General features: G+C 44.1%; 1 protein-coding gene and 1 pseudogene across 3 annotated transcripts; both read left to right on the top strand.

Annotated features, from left to right (window-relative positions):
* Nucleotides 1-13,761, top strand: part of LOC108415351 — a 33,950-nt pseudogene extending 20,189 nt beyond the window's left edge.
* A 4,697-nt stretch (nt 13,762-18,458) lies between these two features.
* LOC108415352 (stonustoxin subunit beta-like) lies at nt 18,459-20,776 on the top strand. Of its 3 annotated transcripts, none has more exons than XM_037542440.1 (4): nt 18,459-18,597; nt 19,514-19,590; nt 19,708-19,763; nt 19,854-20,776. In XM_037542440.1, the coding sequence occupies exons 2-4, from the start codon at nt 19,541-19,543 to the stop codon at nt 20,366-20,368; spliced, it is 621 nt and encodes a 206-aa protein (XP_037398337.1). In that variant the 5' UTR covers nt 18,459-18,597; nt 19,514-19,540; the 3' UTR covers nt 20,369-20,776. The 3 variants fall into 3 exon arrangements, with proteins under 3 accessions (XP_037398337.1, XP_037398338.1, XP_017543860.2); XM_037542441.1 differs by having other exon boundaries at nt 18,459-18,572; XM_017688371.2 differs by lacking the exon at nt 18,459-18,597 and adding an exon at nt 18,628-19,265.
* The last annotated feature ends 1,402 nt before the right edge of the window (nt 20,777-22,178 follow it).

The following is a 22,178-nucleotide window of genomic DNA, read 5'->3' on the forward strand; positions in this document are numbered from 1 at the left end:
CTATCAAACCCTCTCACAATCACCATCAAAATCTCACACTGACTGTCAATCCCTCTCACACTCACCATCAAACTCTCCCACTCACTATCAAACACTCACACACTCACTATCAACCATCAAACTCTCATACTCAGACCCTCTCACACTCACCATCAAACTCTCCCACTCACTATCAAACACTCACACACTCACTATCAACCATCAAACTCTCATACTCAGACCCTCTCACACTCACTATCAAATTCACCATCAAATTTTCTCACACTCAGTATCAACTATCAAACTCTCACACACACCATTAACCTTTCTCACACTCACTGTCAAGCTTGCGCACTTACTATCAAACTCTCAGACTCACCATCAAACTTTCTCACACTCACTGTCAAGCTTGCACACTTACTATCAAACTCTCACACTCACCATTAAACTTTCACACACTCACTGTCAAACTTTCACACTCCCCTTCAAACTTTCAAATACTCACTTTCAAACTCTCACACTCACCATCAAACTTTCTCATACCAAACTTCAAACACTCACACTCACTACCAAGCAGTCTCACCAACAATCCCTCTCACACTCATCATCACTCTCACGCTCACCATCAAACTCTCACACTCATTATCAAACCCTCTCACTCACTATCAAACTCTCATACTCACCATCAAACCCTCTCTCACTCACCATCAAACTCTCACACTCATTATCAAACCCTCTCACTCACTATCAAACTCTCATACTCACCATCAAACCCTCTCTCACTCACCATCAAACTCTCACACTCATTATCAAACCCTCTCACTCACTATCAAACTCTCATACTCACCATCAAACCCTCTCTCACTCACCATCAAACTCTCACACTCATTATCAAACCCTCTCTGTGTGTTTGTGTGTGTGTGTGTGTGTGTGTGTGTGTGTGTGTGTGTGAGTGTGTGTGTGTGTTTTTGTGTGTGTGTGTGAGTTTGTCTGTGTATGAATGTAAGACAAGCAGGACATATGAGGGGCTGTATTGATTGAATGCAGAGGGGTGTTGGCCATCTCTTAAAGAGGGGAAAGGGAGAGTCCCCTGTCTCTGTGTGTGTGTGTGTTTGTGTGTATATGTGTGTATGTGAGTTTGTGTGTGTATGTGAGTGTGTGTGTGTGTGTGTGTGAGAAAGAGAGAGAGAGATGGTAGGAATGCATGTTTTATTTAATTTCATTTCATTGTATTTTACTGTATTTTATATTTATCTTATTCTCTACGTGGGAGTGTCTGTCTGATTCTCTGTGGCTACTCTACTCTGTGAGCTCCTGTAACCAAAACCAAATTCATTGTATGTGTAAACAGACTGGCCAATAAAGCTCAGTTCTGATTCTGCCTGTATCATTTGGGGTAGAGTTTAAGGTTCTGCTACTAGTCTTTAAAGCTCATGAGAGCAGCGGGACGACGGCACCAGCACTCCCAGTTTACCATCATACTCGCACTCATGACCACGAACCCCAGATCTGCACCTTTTATCTAACAGGGAAACTAATTACTGAAGGCTTCAGTAAACCAGTGGGTTTTAGCCTAGACTTAAAGACTGAGGCTGAGTCTGAGTCCCGAACACTAACAGGAAGATTATTCCAGAGCTGGGGGGCTCTGTATGAGAAGCTCCGCCCCCTGATGGAGCTTTATTAGTTCTAGGTACCAGTAGTGAGCAGCACCTTGTGATCTAAGCAGGCATGATGGTTCATAGTGGGAGAGAAGGTCACTCAGGTACTGAGGGGCGAGTCCGTTTAGAGCTTTATAGGTCAGTAATAGGATTTTATAATCAGTGTGAAGTTGAACTGGTAACCAGTGCAGGGCTGATATATTACTGTTCCTCACAGACCCTTAGTTCTTATGCTGCTCCCATGTTTTAGTGTGCTGGTGAATTATACAGGTACGCTGATTACAGTCAGACAGGTTCAGCTTCAGAAGCTTCACGGTGATCTCACTGGCCCTGAGAGGGTATATATATACATACACTATAGGGAGAGGGAGGGATAGAGAGAGGGAGGCGGGCTTTCTCAGAAAACGGGTGGGTTTAAAAAACGAACGCATCCAGATCCACAGTGATGACGCGTTCCCCTGCGGTCCAGGCGGGGGCGCTAGTTCTGTAGTGACGGTACTTCACAGACAGTGAAGCGGGGAAGAAGAGACCGGAGCGCCGCTGTGCTGGAGGTAAACACCCCCTGACTCTGTTTTCCCTGACTCCGCGGAGCGGGCGGAGAAACGGCGCTGTTTGCGCTGTAACGTGTGAAACGTGTGGAAGGTGTGAGCGAAAAGAGGCGGCGTCCATTAATGTTGGCAGTGTTAGCGCTGAGCTCGCAGGCGGCTGGGTGGTAGTTCTGGAGAAGGTCGGAGTCAGAGCCGGAGTCGGAGTTGGAGTCAGTGTCAGAGCCGGAGTCAGAGTCGGAGTTGGAGTCAGCGTCGGAGTTGGAGTCAGTGTCAGAGCCGGAGTCAGAGTCGGAGCCAGTGTCAGGGCCGGAGTCAGAGCCAGTGTCGGAGTCAGAGTCAGAGTCGGAGTTGGAGTCAGCGTCAGAGTCGGAGTCAGTGTCAGAGTCGGAGTCAGAGCAGGAGTCGGAGCCGGAGCCGGAGCCGGAGTCGGAGTCAGTGTCATAGTCGGAGTCAGTGTCAGAGTCGGAGCCGGAGCCGGAGTCGGAGCTGGAGTCAGCGTCAGAGCCAGAGTCAGCGCGGCTCTGAGTTTTTAGCTCATGTCCATCATTAACACTCAGTCCCTGATTCTCCCTGTGGGTCTCATTCCATTGCTGTGTCACTTCAGCTCCTGACCTGCTCCGCTGTTGGTCACCCTGCTCCGCTGTTGGTCACTCTGCTCCGCTGTTGGTCACCCTGCTCCGCTGTTGGTCACTCTGCTCCGCTGTTGGTCACCCTGCTCCGCTGTTGGTCACTCTGCTCCGCTGTTGGTCACTCTGCTCCGCTGTGGGTCACCCTGCTCTGTTCTGGGTCACCCTGCTCCGCTGTTGGTCACCCAGCTCTGCTATTGGTCACTCTGCTCCGCTCTTGGTCACTCTGCTCCGCTCTTGGTCACTCTGCTCCGCTCTTGGTCACTCTGCCCCACTGTTGGTCACTCTGCTCCGCTGTGGGTCACCCTGCTCTGTTCTGGGTCACTCTGCAGCGCTGTTGGTCACCCTGCTCTGTTCTGGGTCACTCTGCAGCGCTGTTGGTCACCCTGCTCTGTTCTGGGTCACTCTGCAGCGCTGTTGCTCACTCTGCTCCACTGTTGGTCACTCTGCACCGCTGTGGGTCACCCTGCTCTTTTCTGGGTCACCCTGCTCTGCTGTTGGTCACTCTGCTCCGCTGTGGGTCACCCTGCTCTGTTCTGGGTCACTCTGCAGCGCTGTTGGTCACTCTGCTCCGCTGTTGGTTACCCTGCTCTGTTCTGGGTCACTCTGCAGCACTGTTGGTCACTCTGCTCCGCTGTTGGTCACCCTGCTCTTTCAGGGTCACTCTGCAGCGCTGTTGGTCACTCTGCTCCGCTGTTGGTCACCCTGCTCTGTTCTGGGTCACTCTGCTCCGCTGTTGGTCACTCTGCTCCGCTGTTGGTCACTCTGCACCGCTGTGGGTCACCCTGCTCTGTTCAGGGTCACCCTGCTCTGCTGTTGGTCACTCTGCTCCGCTGTGGGTCACCCTGCTCTGTTCTGGGTCACTCTGCAGCGCTGTTGGTCACTCTGCTCCGCTGTTGGTTACCCTGCTCTGTTCTGGGTCACTCTGCAGCGCTGTTGGTCACTCTGCTCCGCTGTTGGTCACCCTGCTCTTTCAGGGTCACTCTGCAGCGCTGTTGGTCACTCTGCTCCGCTGTTGGTCACCCTGCTCTGTTCTGGGTCACTCTGCAGCGCTGTTGGTCACTCTGCTCCGCTGTTGGTCACTCTGCACCGCTGTGGGTCACCCTGCTCTATTCAGGGTCACCCTGCTCTGCTATTGGTCACTCTGCTCCGCTGTTGGTCACTGTGCTCCGCTGTGGGTCACCCTGCTCTTTTCTGGGTCACTCTGCAGCGATGTTGGTCACTCTGCTCCGCTGTTGGTCACTCTGCTCCGCTGTTGGTCACCCTGCTCTGTTCTGGGTCACTGCAGCGCTGTTGCTCACTCTGCTCCGATGTTGGTCACTCTGCACCGCTGTTGGTCACCCTGCTCCGCTGTTGGTCACCCTGCTCTGTTCTGGGTCACTCTGCAGTGCTGTTGGTCACTCTGCTCTGATGTTGGTCACTCTGCACCACTGTGGGTCACCCTGCTCTGTTCTGGGTCACCCTGCTCTGTTCTGGGTCACTCTGCTCCGCTGTTGGTCACTCTGCACACTCTTGAGCTTCAGATTTCAGTCTGAAACCAGAGGATCTAAAAGGAGAAGATCAGACCCAAAAACCGGCTTCTATAAAGCCTCTTATTGATTTCTGTGCCGAGACATTCTGGATGTTCTAAAATTTCCTAAAGTGTTTTTCCCTTTGAGGCTCATCTGTCCACGTTTGGAGAACATGGAGAGTTTTTATCATCATCGTTCTTTATCTAAGCTCAGGTTTACATGGAGGGAGACCCTCATTTACGATGCAGCCCAGAGACACAGGAAGAGTAGAAACACATACGATTGGTAAAATAAAGATTCCAAAGTAAAAAATACATAAAATAACTAAATAATCAAAGAAAACATTTATAAAAGAAATGCAACAATAAAAACCCTTTACATAATAATAATTAACAATAAAACAATAATAGGAAACATTAAAAAGAGTAAAATATTTTTAAAAGAATAGTAGTATGTAAAATGAAAAACTGCAGATAAAAATAAGTAAAAATGAAACTAAGTCAGTTACAAACAGAACTAAAATATTTAGAAAGTAAAATTTTAAAGACCCTGGGAGAAACGAGTGAGTCGGGCGTTAGAGAACCGTGTTCCATGTTCCAGCTCACTGGTGCAGCACAGCAAAAGGAAGTTCTACCAGCTCAGTAAAAACTCGGGGATCCTCAGTGAAATAAACTCATCTGAGCGGGTTTTGTAACGTGTGTCCTTCACAGTGAGCGCGGAGGTCATATGCTCTGGCATCTGACCGAATAAAGCCTTATAGACAGTGACAGTGTGTTTCCCTCCATACAGACAGAGACTGACCGTTGTCATATACAGTGATGAGTCTCACAGCAGAGGGATGAAGAGGGTCCAGAGCGGTCAGAGAGCACATCACCGAGATCGAGAGCACACAGGAAAGTTGCCTCCACTTTTCCTGCGAATCACCGGGAAACAGGATGTGTCTATAAAAGAATCCGAGCTCCTGCCTCAGTTCGTTTGTAAGGTAACTGAGTTTCTCATCAAACCAGATGCCAAAGTATTTACACTCATTTAGTCTTTCAGTAATGGATCCATGTAAAGTCGAAACATTTAAAATGCTATTTTCAATATGAGCCGGTCTGGAAAACAACATTAACTTAGCTTTGTCTGCATTTAGGGCTCATTTATGGTTGTGGAGTGCGACTTGTAGGGAGTCAAAGGAGCACCGCAGTTTGTCAGTGGCTACCATCGCTGAGTTCGCAGTACAGTGTAACACTGTCATCAGCGAACAGATGTACTTTACATTCTTTCACCGTGGAAACAAGATCATTACCCCGGGCCTAAAACTGAACCCTGAGGGACCCCTTCATTGACTGGAAGACCAGAGCCTCAGCTTCCCAGGGCAACACGCCGTGGTCTACCCGAAAGGTAGAGGAAAATGTGTTATATATGCTTATGATCAATACGGTATGCCAGGTATTAGATTCATTTATGACCTCATTTACTGCAGATTAATTTAGCAACTTTTGAGCAAACAATGTTTGGTTGCAAAGGCTCACACTGTACTTCTGTTCTCCAATACAGATTGAAAATAAATTCATCAAAGTAATAATAATAATTATTATTATTATTTATTTATTGAGTACTTTTCATACATTGAAAATACAGCTCAAAATTTTTACAATACAAAATAAAATTACATAAGAATAAGAGTGCAATCAAAAAAGGAATGAGTAATAAAAAGGTAGCCAATAAGCATTAACATGACAGGAGATATATGAATGAAAATTAAAAAAGATAAAAGTGTAATTAAATATACAATAAAATATGATTAACACGAAAATAAAAATGACATTCTAGTAAAAAATAAAACTAGTTAAATGCTAAAGTAAGAAAGTTTTTTATAAGGTGTTTATCAAGTACATTTTTGCTTAATGTTGTTTAGGGTTTGAAAAACATTTTGGAATGGAACAGTATGTAAAAGTAGCAGCAGTAGCAACTAGAAAAACTCTTAACAGCGTATGAGCGATGTGTGGACATTGTTTCTATGTGTATATATAAAACATCTGTAAAACAGTGACAGTACTTTTGTAAATATAGTGAGGATGTGTATTTATACTCACCCATCCAAATAATGAATCATTTCTTTGGTCACAGGTGTAGAAAGCCAAGCCCCTCGGCCTGCAGACTGCTTCTACAGACATTAGTGAAAGAATGGGTCGCTCTCAGGCGGTTGTTTTTCAGGAGTTGGGCTCGGCCCCTTAGTTCCAGTGAAAGGAACTCTTAAAGCTTCAGCACCAAGAGATTTTGGACAATTTCACACTCCCAACTTTGTGGGAACAGTTTGGGGACGGCCCCTTCCTGCTCCAACATGACTGAGCACCAGAGCACAAAGCAGGTCCATAAAGACGTGGATGAGCCAGTTTGGTGTGGAAGAACTTGACTGGCCTGCACAGAGTCCTGACCTCAACCCCATAGAACACCTTTGGGATGAATTAGAGCGGAGACTGTGAGCCAGGCCTTCTCGTCCAACATCAGTGTTTGACCTCACTCCTAACCCTTGTGGAAAGCCTTCCCAGAAGAGTGGAAGCTGTTATAGCTGCAAAGGGTGGGCCAACATCATATTAAACCTTATGGATTAAGAATGGGATGCCACTCAAGTTCATATGCCTGTGAAAGCAGACGACTGAATATTATATATATATATATATATATATATATATAGAAACATGTTAAATATTTTTGCGGTGTATGTCCGAGTGACATACACCGCAAAAATACACTGCCTAAATTTCCTTCGGTATCAATAAAGTGTCTATCTATCTATCTATCTATCTATCTATCTATCTACATTAGGGATTGCGTTCACTTGGACATTTGGGATTTGGAATTTGCCATAAAAATTGTGTACCAATAAGCCAATAATTGGATCCCGTCTTGTTTTTCATATCTTGAGTACAAGATATTCACAGCTGGTTTGGAAGTCATTTAATGTAAACCTGCAAAGGCCACTGTCAAGGATCATCCAGCCATGCCTGTCCATCCAGCTACCTCTAGGTATTGCATGGCTATCCTCTTTTCCACTCACCTTGGGGATTCTAGATAAGCACTTGCCAGGTGACGTTAGTGGTGTGCTTGTTGTGCGTGTTGCCACTTAATCTCCAGCGACCTCTCATGGTTTCTTACTCCACTGGGTGCTGCTCGGTCCTCTGCTGCAGGCATGAATTTCTCTTGTTTAGAGAGCAGTTGATGAAGGTCTGAAACTTTTTGGAGTTGACAATGTGGTCCACCACATCTCATGACCATTGGTGTTCACCAGTCTGACCTTGGTGTAGAGAGTTGTTTTCTTGTAATTGCATGTATTCTTTAGCTGCAGAAAGGCTGCAGCGTTTGCCTTGATATCAATATCTCTGCATCCCTGCTTGTCAGTGATGCTGCTGTCTAGATAGGTGAAAACCTCCACCTCTTCTAGATCTTTCCTCTCCAGTCAAGCTGACTGTACATTACTGATGTTAGCCCTTGGGATCTTGGTGTTTTCTTCTGCATTTTCTGTTAAGTGTGGAACAGGCATGCCAGATCAACTGCGAAGTTGGGGTCATTCAAACGAAATGTCCTCAATCCAGACCTGTCTACCCCTAACTCTGTGCATGCTTTAGAAGACCCGTTTTGGATTTCTGACATTGTGTTGGTCTTCCCACATGATTCTTTGTCAACTTGACCTTGGCCACAAGATGATCAAATACAATGTCCACACTGCTCTTCATTCACAAATACTGCAGAAATCCTCAGACGTTCTCACTGATGTGGTCTTGTTGGTTCTTGGTTGAGTGGTCCTGTGATGCCTAGCATTGCTGTATATTCTCCTGACCAGATTGTTGCATGCACCCAGGTCTGCAAGCCCTAACCACCATACTCACTGTCATCAAGTAAAACTGTAAAACTGATTCTTGCTATAGAAGCTCTTACACAGACATAGTTACCAAGTTGCTTGTTGCACAAACAGTGTCAATTAGGTGATAGATCTCTGGGATCCTGGTTGAATTTAGGCAATGGTAATGGCATGCAGGATGGAATTACTCATTTTGTGCCTACAGAACAACCTGTATGTGTTTCTTTTTCTTGTATGGTCTCTGTTCAAGTGTTTGGTCTAGCAGAACCTTTATTTGTTATCTGTGCAAAATAAATTATGTGCAAGCTTAATGTTAAATCTTCAACATTCCCAGGTTAGTTTCAAGAACTTCTGAACAATATTGGACAGAGATTTTGAGAACATTTCCAGAACTAGGCTTTATGTTTGTCTGTAAACCTTCTCAGCTCACTTCTCTTACTCACCTCTTCACTTATTTTTCTGTTTTCTCTTCCAGAAAGAACATCTTTCTGTTGTCTACTCATGCATCCAGCCCTCATTTCACATTCAAGATCACATCAAGACCACAGAAAGGAATACATCACAATGTTGGAATTAGAAGAGATTAAATGTGAGGATATGGTGTCCACAAGCATTAGTGCTCAGAATATCTCCTCTTCTATTGTGCACCCTAAATCATCTTGCAGGCAAACACAAAAAAGAAATCACCAGTGCTCAGAGTGTGGAAAAAGTTTCACTGGCAGACATAATCTCCAAATACACCAGCGCATTCACACGGGAGAGAAACCGTATCACTGCCCTGATTGTGGGAAGAGTTTTACTATACAGAGTAATCTACAAAAACACCAGCGCATTCACACTGGAGAGAAACCGTATCAGTGCCCAGAATGTGGGAGGAGATTTACAAGACAGAGTGATCTCCGGGTACACCTGCGCATTCACACAGGAGAGAAACCGTATCACTGCCAAGAGTGTGGAAAGAGATTTAATCAACAGAGTAATCTCCAAATCCACCAGCGCATTCACACAGGAGAGAAACTGTATCAATGCTCAGACTGCGGGAGGAGGTTTTCTGAGAGACGCACCCTCCAACAACACCAGCATGTTCATACAGGGGAGAAACCGTATCACTGCTCAGAGTGTGGTAAAAAATTTACTAGACAGACTCATCTTCTAACACACCAGCGCATTCACACAGGGGAGAAACCGTATTACTGCTCAGAGTGTGGACAGAGTTTTAATCTGCAGAGCTATTTCCAAATACACCAGCGCATTCACACAGGAGAGAAACCGTATCACTGCTCAGAGTGTGGGAAGAGTTTTACTGTACAGAACCATCTCCAGTCACACCAGCGCATTCACACAGGAGAGAAACCGTATCACTGCTCAGAGTGTGGACAGAGTTTTAGAAACAGGTGTGCCCTCAAAACACATCAGCGCATTCACACTGGAGAGAAACCTTATCTGTGTTCAGACTGTGGGAGGAATTTTACTAGACAGAGTAGCCTTCAAAGACACCAGCGCATTCACACTGGAGAGAAACCGTATCCCTGCTCAGAGTGTGGACAGAGTTTTAGAGACAGTGGTACCCTGAAAAAACACCAGAGCATTCACACAAGAGAGAAACCGTATAGCTGCTTAGACTGTGGTAAGACTTTCACTAAAGAGAGTAATCTCCAAATTCACCGGTGCATTCACACAGGAGAAAAACCATATCACTGCTCTGATTGTGGGAAAAGTTTTACAAGACAGAGTAGTTTGGAAAGACACCAGCGCATTCACACAGGAGAGAAACTGTATGCCTGTTCAGAGTGTGGACAGAGTTTTACTAGACAGAGTAGTTTGGAAAGACACCAGCGCATTCACACAGGAGAGAAGCCGTATCACTGCTCAGAGTGTGGGAAGAAATTTACTAGACAAAATAATCTTAAAAAACACCAGCGAATTCACATGGAAGAGAAACCATATCAGTGCTCAGAGTGTGGACAAAGGTTCACTGTACAAAGTAATCTCCAAATTCATCAGTGCATTCACACACAAAGAGAAGCCGTACCACTCCTCAGAGTGTGGGGGAATCTTCAGGCATCCAAATTTAAAGACACACAAATGGACTAAGAGTGAGGTAAAAATGTTGAAAAGGAGGTAAAAAGGAGTTGCTGTCCTTATCTTAGCCATGTGGTGCATGCCCTCCCCCGACCCGATAACCAACAGCTGTATCCGATTAGAGGAGGAGGACAATAAGAATAAAGACTGTCTCTCCCTGATGAGACGGGCATATAGGCTACAGAACCACACACCTAAACTGAGACAGAGAATAGACTCTTACAAAGTTCTTTATTTATTTTTTTTTTATTTTTTGTTTATTTTTAATTTATTTGGTGTGTTTGTTGCTTGAAAACAAAGCATTATGTTCACTTGTGCTAGTGTTTGGGACTGGGAGCTGAGCAAAAATTTGGAGCACACCACAAGCCTGGCTCAAGTGGCTTTACTGATATGTGCTTGATTTCAGTTAAGTTTGGAAAAAGAGAAACCCAAATAAGCAAAAAAGGGCAAGGGAGAGCAGTACTTATATGGGCCTGGACTTCTGTTTTTGTTTTGTCTTTCTTGAAAATGGTGACTCTGGGGACTAGCATCAACCTCCAGCTGAGCCTCTAAATGCATAACATAGCGCTTGGGGATGCTGCCTAACTCCCACTGATGGATGGGGGAACCTGGCACTGTGGGGACCCATCCCAATGCTGCCCTGCATCGGTTGCTCTTTGCTGGACGAGCCTGGTTTGCCAGATTCCTGTCCTATCAGCCTTGTCCCTTAAAGCCTGTTCCTTCTCTCCTGGCTGTGGTTTATAGGGGGTAGAGGATGGCCTGAGGAGCATGTGCCCCCAGTGAAGGATGAGGTCTTTTCCTTGCCTGAATGGCTGTGACAGTCTGTGAGAACTGCATCAACCTACAGCTACCTGCATTGATAGCAGTGCCTGGTTCTCCAGAGGGTATGTTGACCTATGCATCTTTGTAAGGAGGCTTTCTTACTAAACATCTAAGAAAAATGAAAAGAATTCTAACATTTGATGAGCCGTCCAAGCAGATGAAAATGCCAATGTCGCTTTGTCTTCTGGACACTGAAGTTTCCTCTTCTGTGAAGTAAGCAGTCGAGATCCACAAGTCAACACTACAGCCAACTCTGCTGCACTAAGTGAGATGAAAAGAGCACCTTTTGAAACTTCCTTCAGAACAATGCACTGGTGAGTTACTTATTTTATTTTTTATTTTAATAAAAATCACTGAAATTGAATAATGTAGACCGCACGTGTTCTACAAATTTCATAGAAATACTGGGGCTTATTTACCAACTGTCCTTAAGTAGAAATTTATTCTTAAACCCCCTTGCGCAGTTCTGACGAGGATTCTAACATTCACCAATGGTTTCTTATATGGGATATATTCTTAGGTGAGAATCTACACACATTCAAGATCACAAAGGTGAGAACAGTTCTGCACTTTTAAGAACACGTCATGAATCTGATGGAGACTTTTCCTTAGGACCTTTTTAAAGAACACATTTAAGAACAAACTTGGGAAGATACTGGAGAATGGGGTTGAATGTTTTCATGTTTATTCTTCAGTAATCCTTAAGGTTAAGTGTGTTGCACTAAAAGCTTTAACTGGTATGCAAACATGTCAGTAATGCCCCATGTAATCTCTGAAGCTTTGCATGAGCTTTCTTTACTGCTAGTTTTCTTAGAATAATTTTAGGTTAGGAAAACTCGCCCTCTAGCCTGTCCTGATAGAGCTGCTAATGATGCCAAGTGAAATTGGGGAGAACAGCCCAGTGGTAGATCACAAAAGCTCACTGCATGGTACCACCAAATGCAGAAGCATGGAGAAGTCTTCTGTCCTACATTACAACACTTGTTCTCAAGTTCCAAACTGCCTCTGGAAGCAGCATCAGCACAAGAACTGGAGAACTTAAACTTTTCAGAGATTTATTAATTGGGCTTCCATTGCCAAGTAGCCTAAGCCGCAATGTCCAGCATCAGCTGGAGTGCTGTGAAGCACATGGCCACTGGATGCTGGATAGTGGAAATGGGTTCTCTGGAGTGAGTAATCACATTCACTGTCTGGCAGTATTTGGGTTTTATGGAATGCAGAAACGTGGTGTGATGAAGTAAGTGCCAAATGTAAAATATGGTGGAGGAGGGTCTGGATCTTAAATCTTAATATCACAGCCTACAGTAACATCTAGAGAACTGTATTTCCAGCTTTATGAAACCGTTTGGCAAAGATCCTTGACAGTGTCCCCTGAGCACGAAGCAAGCTACATATAGAAATCATTTGGTGAGCATTGAGGTACCTAGACATCAAGCATCTTATGGAGATTTCAGCACTGAACCTTGGTTCTGGCAGTATCCTAGCACTGACAGATATTTCCTTGTCTATGTAAACCATATCATTATGATTTGAACATGTGGCTGATTTTGAGATTCTACCATGAATTCATTCTTTTGTCTTTCATGTTATTTTAGATGTTTGCTGTGTGGTGTGTGTGAATCTACAGCCTTACACTCTTCACTTCTACTGGTCTTCACCTGGTGGTGATGGGAGAAGTTTCAAGAACTGGTTACTGTGTGTAAGAGTTAGAAACTTCTCCAGAAGAGTCTCAACATGCCTCTTCTACACAGCATAGAGTTGGATATGGACAAGATGACCTCCTCAAGAAGCTCTTGCATACACAATGTAAATATAATAAAGTATAATATATAACATTAAACAGTGTTTACTTACTAGCTAGCCCTGATGATTCTTTCCATCTTGCATTTACTCCAACTACATTCTCGCAGCTGTCAGGACACAAAGCTGCTGTTAACACATTGATCACCTTAACCACCTGTCCAGTGATGTGTTCTCTGCTTAAACTTTTCTCTTTATTTTTAAAGCTTGTAATCTGTTTGCCACATTTTGGCGGCTTTTCAGCTATGCTATCATCCATCTTGCAAAAAAAAAAAAAAATCCATCTATAGCAAAGCAGTAAATAACCTGAGTAAATAAAGCTGCTGTAATCTGTGAAAAATTTATATATAGATAGATAGAGAGATAGATAGAGAGAGATTGGGATTCTGCACACTGGTGTAGTACAGCCCGTTTGATTAGGTTGATTTGCTGTGGTTGACCACATTGTCGAGTATTAATTTGTGTTAATCTTCAATTTCAGTTTATTAGATATTTAAAGAAACATGTTCATTATGGTTAAAGCCAGTCAGTAGTGAACAGGTTTCTGTAGCTGTTCTAAGTGAATGAGCATGAACACTACCTGATTATGAGCTCCAGGAAACTGAGCTCCGTCTGACTGTCTTCTGTTCTGGTTTCTTGTAGGTCAGCAGTCTGTCCTTCTGTGGAAAACAGAGTGATGACGGTCGTCTGTAGGAAAGGCTACACACTTCGCTTTTAGCCAGTGCACTAAAAGGCATGTTTTCTCTATGCTTAATATCTGTTGGTATTTAATAGGGGTTTTATTTTCTGTGTTTGTTCTTTGGAGTGACTGATCTTTTCCCTTCTAATCACAACAACCGTTTTTTTCAGAGGGATCTTGTGAATAAATCTGCCATCTTCGTTTTTAAACCTTGATTCATTTTTTGGACCAAACAGTATTTTACTCTGGTAAACAGGTTCAATCTGTGACGAGTGAACTCCTTTATGAACGTAATGATGGAAAATGGACACATGGGATCAATAGTAATGTTTAACTGGACCCACAGTGCTGAAATGATGTGTATAACGGTGCCAGTGTGATGTGTCCAGGTGGACATCGGTTACCAAGGGACTATAACAGGTCTTCTTAATAGGCAAATGCTGTTAGTAAACCTGCTCTACGGAGTCACTGAGGACAAAATTGCTGCACAGAATATAGATGATGTTCACAGTGTTGGGGTCGTTAGTCAAGAAGCGATCCATTACACATGACCAGTTTATTTCCGCCCCGCCCTCCTGGATCAGTTTATTCATTCAGTTCATTCTGGTTAAGCTTTGTCATTATAAGATACAAGGTTGTCCAGTATAATGAAACACTCAGGCCACTTCTCCAGTGCACTCATCAAAGGTACCACAACAACAGTGCAAAGACAAAAGAGGTTTGTAGGCTGTAAATACAGTCGAATATGTGCGACATTAGAGGTGGAGATGGAGGTAAACCAGCTCCAGTGTACAAGGATAGTAGGCATTGTAGACACAGCATAAGCACAGCGTCCCAGACGTTACATGAACGGTACAGTGCGAGATGATTTAGGGTGCACAGGCGAAGAGGAGATATTCTGAACACTAATGCTTGGGGACACCATGTCCTCACATTTGATCTCGTCTGATTCCAGCATTGTTCTGTTTTCCTCTTTGTGGTGCTGATGGGATCTTGAGTGTGAAATAATAATATATTTCCTTTCTCGACACTCAAGGACACTGTACAAAATGTAGGGTTTGTGTGTGTGTGTGTGTGTGTGTGTGTGTGTGTGTGTATATATGTGTGTGTATATATATATATATATATATATATATATATATATATATATATATATATATATATATATATATACATACATATAGGGCGGCACGGTGGCGTGGTGGGTAGCGCTATCGTAGCAAGGAGGGTCTGGGTTCCATTCCCCGGCCGGGTGACCGGGGTCCTCTCTGTGTGGAGTTTGCATGTTCTCCCTGTGTCTGCGTGGGTTTCCTCCGGGTTCTCCGGTTTCCTCCCACGGTCCAAAGACATGCAGTCAGGCCAATTGGTCATCCTAAATTACCCCTGGGTGTGAGTGACTGTCTGTCTGCCCTGCGGTGGACTGGCGACCTGTCCAGGGTGTATCCTGCCTTCCGCCCGAAGACTGCTGGGATAGGCTCCAGCACCCCCTGAGACCCTGATGGAGAAGCGGCTTGGAAAATGGATGGATGGATATATATATATATATATATATATATATATATATAATAAACATCAGCAGAGAGAGTAGGCTATTTTGAACAGGTTAGTTTTAAGACTGGATTTGAAAAGAGTAAAAGAGTCAATATTACGGATGTCAGGTGGGAGGGAGTTCCAGAGTTTGGGAGCAGAGCGGCTGAAAGCTCTGCACCCCATGGTAGTCAGACGAGCAGAAGGTACAGAGAGATGAATGGAAAAGGAGGATCTGAGCGAGCGGGTAGAAGTTGCGATTTGGAGAAGATTTGACAGAAAAGGGGGGGCAAGATTATGTATGGCCTTAAATGTGTGGAGGAGAATTTTGTATTCAATCCTGTATTTAACAGGGAGCCAGGAGAGCTGTTGAAGGACAGGTGTAATGTGATGGAATGAAGGAGTTTTAATGATAATAAGGGCAGCTGTATTCTGAACCAGCTGAAGCTTATGGAGGGATTTATGAGGAAGGCCAAAGAGAAGAGAATTACAGTAGTCAAAGCGGGATGTAACAAGACTATGAACTAGAATAGATGCAGTATGGGGGGTGAGGGAAGGGCGTAGACGATTGATGTTACGCAGATGGAAATACGCAGACCGGGTTACATTACTAATGTGAGAGCGGAAAGATAAACAGTTATCTAAGATGACACCCAAGCTCTTAACCTGAGGTGAGGGGGAGACTAATGTACTGTCAATTTGGATAGAGGAAATATCCACTTTGGATAATGTGGATTTGGAACCACAAAGCAAAATTTCAGTTTATCACTGTTAAGTTTTAGGAAATTAGAGGTGAACCAGGATTTTATTTCAGATAAACAGTTGGAAAGGGAAGAGGGCAGGAACAAAGTACTTAGTTTACTAGATAGATAGAGCTGGGTGTCATCTGCATAGCAGTGGAAATGGGATGTCGAAAGAGCGAAAAATATTGCCAAGGGGCAGAAGGTAAATGATGAAAAGTAGGGGTCCCAGGACAGAACCCTGGAGTACACCAGAAGAAACTGGGGAAGACTGAGACCTGAAAGATTTGAGTTGAATGAACTGAGTGCGGCCTGAGAGATAGGAATGAAACCAGTCGAGTGCGATATGATTAATGCCAATGGAAGATAGTCTGTTAAGGAGGATAGTATGAGAAATAGTGTCGAAGGCTGCGCTCAGATCTAGAAGAATGAGGATGGAAAATAAACCAGAATCAGCTGCCATGAGAAGGTCATTAGTGAAGAGCCGTTTCTGTGCTATGGAGAGGGCGAAAACCAGACTGGAATTGTTCATAGAGACAATTTTGGGATAGGTAGGAATGAATTTGAGTAGCAATAACTTTTTCAAGTATTTTGGAAATGAAAGTGAGTTTAGAAATCGGGCAAAGGTTTTTAAAGTCTCAGCCAGGTTTTTCCAGAATAGGAGTGATAGCAGCCGTTTTGAAGGGTGTAGGTACAATTCCACTAGTGAGTGAGGTATGAATAATGGCAGTTATGAGGGGGAGCAGAGAGGAAAGACCATATTTAACTAAGACTGTAGGGAAAGGATCAAGCTGACATGAAGATTTTGATTTGCTAATGAGATCAGAAATGACAGATGCATCTGGAAGCTGAAAGCAGGAAAGAGACTGACTATGTGAAAGAGGAAGAGCGAAGGAGAGAGGCTCTGGATCAGGACAGATGTTCTGGTGGATTTTAAAATTTTCTCACTAAAAATGACATTAAAGCATTACAAGTATCAGTTGAGTAAAAGTGTGAAGGTAGGAAGGATTTGGGTTGGAAGAGTTTGTTGACTAGAGAGAACAGTGTTTTGGTGTTCCCTTTACTAGAGTTAATTAGACCAGAGTAATAGGAGGATTTAGTTTGAATAATTACATCCTTATACTGCAATATGTGAGTTTTGTGCATTTCTTTGTGGATGGTAAGATCAGATTTTCTATAGTCGCTCGAGCTGATGAGCTTTAGCTTTCATTAGCCGCAGTTTAGGGGTTTTCACAGGAGTGAGAGAGTTGAGAATATAGGTTAAACTATTGTTATAGTGGTCAACAAGTTCATCAAGCGAAGATGAGCTGCCAGTTTCAGAATATTGTCCAGGCTGGAGGTGAGGACATCCTTATCAATGTCTTTGATGTTCCTAAATGAGATGAGACGTGATGGCTTGGTTATGGAGAGACATAGTGTAATGTTAAAGAGGAGGAAATGATCAGTAACATGAACTTCATCAGCTGCACAATTAGACGGAGTGAGACCGGAACAACAGATTAAGTCCAGTGTATGTCCTTTTATGTGGGTAGGAAAATCGATGAATTGATTAAATCCAAAATTCTCCTGGCAGGATGAGAAGTCTTTGGTGAGGGGGAGATTACTGCAGTCCATGTGGATATTGAAATCCCCCAGCAATATTAGATTAGGTGAGAGAGTAGATGAATGAGTGAGTAGAGAGGCTAAATCAGTTAGGAAGTCATTATGGGGCTTAGGAGGACGGTAGACTGTAGCGGTGATGGTAGGAGAAGGTCCAGGCACTTCACATGATGAACATTCCAGAGAACTGAGAGCAGGCACAGATACAGGGAGGACTTTCCCATTCTCGCGCTGAAGTATCGCAAGACCTCCTCCGCGACCTACTCCACGGGGTTGACAAACGTAAACAAACCCAGGAGGAGCCGAGTCGGTGAGCTGTGAGGAGTCGTTAGGCTGTGGGAGTCGTTAGGCTGTGAGGAGTCGTTAGGCTGTGGGAGTCATTAGGCTGTGAGAAGTCGTTAGGCTGTGAGGAGTCGTTAGGCTGTGAGGAGTCGTTAGGCTGTGAGAGTCGTTAGGCTGTGAGGAGTCATTAGGCTGTGGGAGTCGTTAGGCTGTGAGGAGTCGTTAGGCTGTGAGGAGTCATTAGGCTGTGAGGAGTCGTTAGGCTGTGAGGAGTCATTAGGCTGTGGGAGTCGTTAGGCTGTGGGAGTCGTTAGGTTGTGAGGAGTCGTTAGGCTGTGAGGAGTCATTAGGCTGTGGGAGTCGTTAGGCTGTGGGAGTCGTTAGGTTGTTGCCAGGTTTCAAACTTGCGCTCGGTGAGGAGATCTCGAGGGAGATGTCCCTGGATGTTGAGGATACCGAGGCTGACGGCAGTGTAGTGGTGTTTGGCCGTAGCATTAGCTGAGCGCGCTGTGATTAACGTGCCGAAATGACAGGAGGCCGTTTCTGGAAGAGAGAACAGAAAGGAGACTGAAGTGTTGAGTAGATGAAGCACTTCCTCGAGGAGAGGCCAGGAAACATTAATGCATTGTTTTTTAATATATAATAGAGTTTTCTGAACATTTGCTATTTAAATAGTTTTGTAAATATAAAGTATTTATATACTTACAGTATATTCTATAGCCATGTTTACATGTCCATAACAACCTGGCTCCCTCAGAACTGAGCTGGTGATGCTTTTACTACCTCCGGCCAGCAGGGGGCGCTGCTCCGTTGTGAGGAGGTCAGCTGAGCGGGGTTAACCCCCGGAGTGGACGGGACGCAGGGCAGCTCAGATGAGGCTCTCGCAGCTGTTTAAAGGTAATAATGCTCTTTAATCAGCATCACAGTTCTGTCTTTATTATTATTATATTATTATCTAATTATTATTATACTCGTTATTGCCTTTACTTTCAGGCCAGTGAGTTAATCTGCTGTAGGAAAGCACCTAATCAGCTAATTATGCTGGAAGCTCTAGATTCTCACTTGAAATGAATGTTTTTGTAGATGGAAAACTAAATGTGGCGATCTAAACGAATGATGTGGGAGTGATTTATATTTCGACACCTCAGGCTTATCTAGATGTTTGATATTGCGCTGCGGATGGGGACGCAGGGGATGATGAATGGCTAGAATCTGAAGAAGACCAGTGGCGTCAGCAGGGATGTTCAAGGCCTTGACCATGGCTCAGAGTTTTTGTGCTACCAGGGCCCTGGTAGGAGAGTGCTGCATTGAAGGAGGTCTAAGCCGGCTTCCTGCTTTTATGGAGATCTCCTCGGTTTGGAAGTCGTTCACTGAATCTTGTCAACACATGAAATGTTGGAGTTTGAATCTGACCATGGCATTTCTCACAGAACAGCAGATTGGCTTTTTGCTCTCTCAACAGGTGCTGCTTTATGAACCTCCTGAAGTGCGCGTAGCTTGAAGATGTCTTGTGCAGCTCTTGCTGGTAGATCTAAGCCAGTATTGTGACCCAGGGGGATAAGCAGGTTAGATGATGAGTGCCTGAGTCTGGGGAGTCCTCTCAGAGCGTAGTCCTAATTATATCACCTGGCGCTCAGAATCAGAATGAGATTAAGTTGCTGTAGTTAACTGTGAAACTGTTGTGTGACTTTTGTTATTGTTTTTGTTCTGTCCTGCTTGATCTCGGACTGTTGATGCGTATCTGTACTGCAGCTGTTTTTTTTTTAGCTGCATGTAATTTGCATCTGTTCCTCTTTTTCCTCCATTTCTGCAGGTTGCCTGATTGTATGGTTATGGATGGATGTTCTTCTCTGGCATCAGCTCTAAAATCAAACCCTTCCTACTCAGATGGTAAATTACTGTTACGCTGAAATGTGGAAATCTTTCTTTTTTATTTGTACTGTTCAGTAGTGATCTTCTGTATCAGATGCAGATTGTTTACATTGGATGTTTTTTTTTTCTGTCCAGTTTATTCCTTGGTGCGCAGCACAGAGAGATCAAGATGAACCCGCAGCTAAGGAGCTGTAGGTCACACACCCAACACACAGACACGCTGCAGTCATCCTGTTTGTGTTGTTTCCTTTTGAAACGTTAAGAACTGTGTTTGTGTGCAGATTCCTGTTCTCTCACTCTGGATCCAAACACCGCGAACAGACATCTCTCTCTGTCCGACGGAAACAGAAAGGTGGAGTATGCGGGAGAGGAGCGGATGTATCCGGACCACCCGGACAGATTCGACGACTGGCCTCAGGTCCTGAGTGTGGAGAGCCTGACTGGACGCTGCTACTGGGAGGTTGAGTGCAGTGGGAGAGCTGAAATAGCCGTGACGTACAGAGGGATCAGGAGGAGAGGGTACAGTGACTGTCTGTTTGGACTCAATAATCACTCCTGGAGGCTGTACTGCTCCTATGATGGCTACTCTGTCTGTCACAACAGTAAGATCACGGCCATACCTTCCCCTCCCTCAAACTCCAGCAGAGTAGGAGTGTACCTGGACTGGGGCTTCGGCACTGTGTCCTTCTATAGCATCTCGCCAAACACAGGTGCACTTACCCACCTGCACACGTTCACCAACACCTTCACCGAGCCGCAATGCATTGGCATTGTTCCCTTTAACACGGTTATGTGACATGACTAGTTGAGCTTATTCTAGGCTTGGTCGAAGTCTATAGAAGTTCTATATATTTTGAAATTTGACTGCAGAAGTACAGTTTTTATTTAGATATTAATATGAATGGTGCTTTAGCTCAGCTTTATAAGCTCCGTCACTTGGGAATAATGCTTCTTAACGGTGTTGCGAAAGGATTAAACGTTCATCACCCTCAGTTCAACCCCTTAACATACCATACTCATTATGTTTACTTCACAAAACGTCATCTAGCTGTAAATACAGGGTTACCAGGGTGTGGGCTTTGCACTAGTGACAGCTTATTTTCATTTATTGTTTATCTGTTTGATCTTACACTAAAAATATATGAAATATCGACTCCTGTCTGTGATTAACTTATTCAGAAGAAATAAAAAATGAGTATTTTTACAGCGTGTCCTGTTCTACATCACTGGAAACGGTTTTACACAGCATTAAATACAGTTTCAGTGTTGTAGTCTTGACGAATGTTGGTTTGAAAAGTTTAAACTCATCCTTTCACCAAGTCCTCCCTGGAACAGCGGCAGGGTCTGTATTTATATTTCATTATTAAACAGGTTTAACCTGATGGAACAGAGTACAGTCCTTTTGATATGTATTCCACACGGACAGTAATCTAGAATCTCAGACTAGAAAGGGATTCGTACTGAAAGGACTTAGACATATGTGGTGTGTTTGCATAGAAACTGTCAAGTCACTTTTATATGTATCGAACATTTAAAACGACAGCAGTTGAACCAAAGTGTTGTCCAGCCAAGGATTAAACAAAAGGATTAAAAAAAAGTACAACTGAAAATAAAACTATAAACAAGAATAAAAAACAAAGGAGCAGAAGCAGAAAGAAAAACTGAGGGAAATGGAATACTATAAGAGGAATAATGCATAAAAGGCCACATTCAGTATGAAACACAGATTGAAATGCAGTAAGAGTGTGAAATAAAGAGTGGGCTTGACAACAACCACAGGGTTACCCCTCAAACTGAGCTAAAGACAAGAAGAAAAGGGGGTCTTTCATTTAAAACTATCAGTGGTGGAACAGGACTTAAAGGCTAATAGGAGAGTTTTCCAGAGGCTCGGAGCAGCAACGGAAAAAGCCTGGTCACCGAGGATGACCTGATTGGCCTGGAGGCAGAATGTGGAGTAAGAAGCTCATTAACTGAGGACTTTAAAAACATAATGCAGCTTTGTATTTCGCGGTTAAACAGTGTAAGTAAGCTAGATCAGCAGTGATGTGTCTTTTCTTGGCTGCCCAGTTGCAGAACTGTTCACTACAACCAGAACAAAGGGGCAGATTGTGATAAACACGTCCTTGAGCAGGCATGACGGTATAAGGTCTTGAGGACAATGGGTGGGGTTCATGTGTGCACCACCTCAGACAGCTGAGAGGATGACGCTGGTTGAAATTGCAGGAGGTGTCTGACTGGATGGTGTCTCTCTGAGGGGCCAGAGTCTGGAGGGGAGATCTGAGATCTCATGTTTTCAGGGTTGTGGATAAAGAAAGGAAGAAGCTTCTCAGTTTCAGTGGTAGAACCTGAGGCAGCAGCAGGAGGTTCGAGGTAATTGTGCTGAACAGTCTTTTAGGTCTGTGGGCGTTTTATGAATTAGTTCAGCGTAATTTTGTGCCTTGGCCATTTTATCAGAGTTATGGTAAAACTTCATATCAGTTCTGGAGTTTTTCCTTTGTTTGCACAGCGCCGTCCTGCAAGATCGTCTGAGAGGACCGGTGGGGAGACAAAGCCACAGAGATGCGTAAACGACAGGTACGTACTCTGTTCATGTCCCACCCAGGCTG

Source organism: Pygocentrus nattereri, chromosome 11, assembly GCF_015220715.1.
Source record: "Pygocentrus nattereri isolate fPygNat1 chromosome 11, fPygNat1.pri, whole genome shotgun sequence".
NCBI classification, from domain to species: Eukaryota; Metazoa; Chordata; class Actinopteri; order Characiformes; family Serrasalmidae; genus Pygocentrus; species Pygocentrus nattereri.

Coding starts and splice junctions, on each gene's coding strand:
- LOC108415352 (XM_037542440.1), top strand. CDS start 19,541: ATGTTCTTCTCTGGCATCAGCTCTAAAATCAAACCCTTCCTACTCAGA. Junction 19,591..19,707: donor AAACCCTTCCTACTCAGATG/GTAAATTACTGT, acceptor TTTTCTGTCCAG/TTTATTCCTTGGTGCGCAGC. Junction 19,764..19,853: donor GAACCCGCAGCTAAGGAGCT/GTAGGTCACACA, acceptor GTTTGTGTGCAG/ATTCCTGTTCTCTCACTCTG.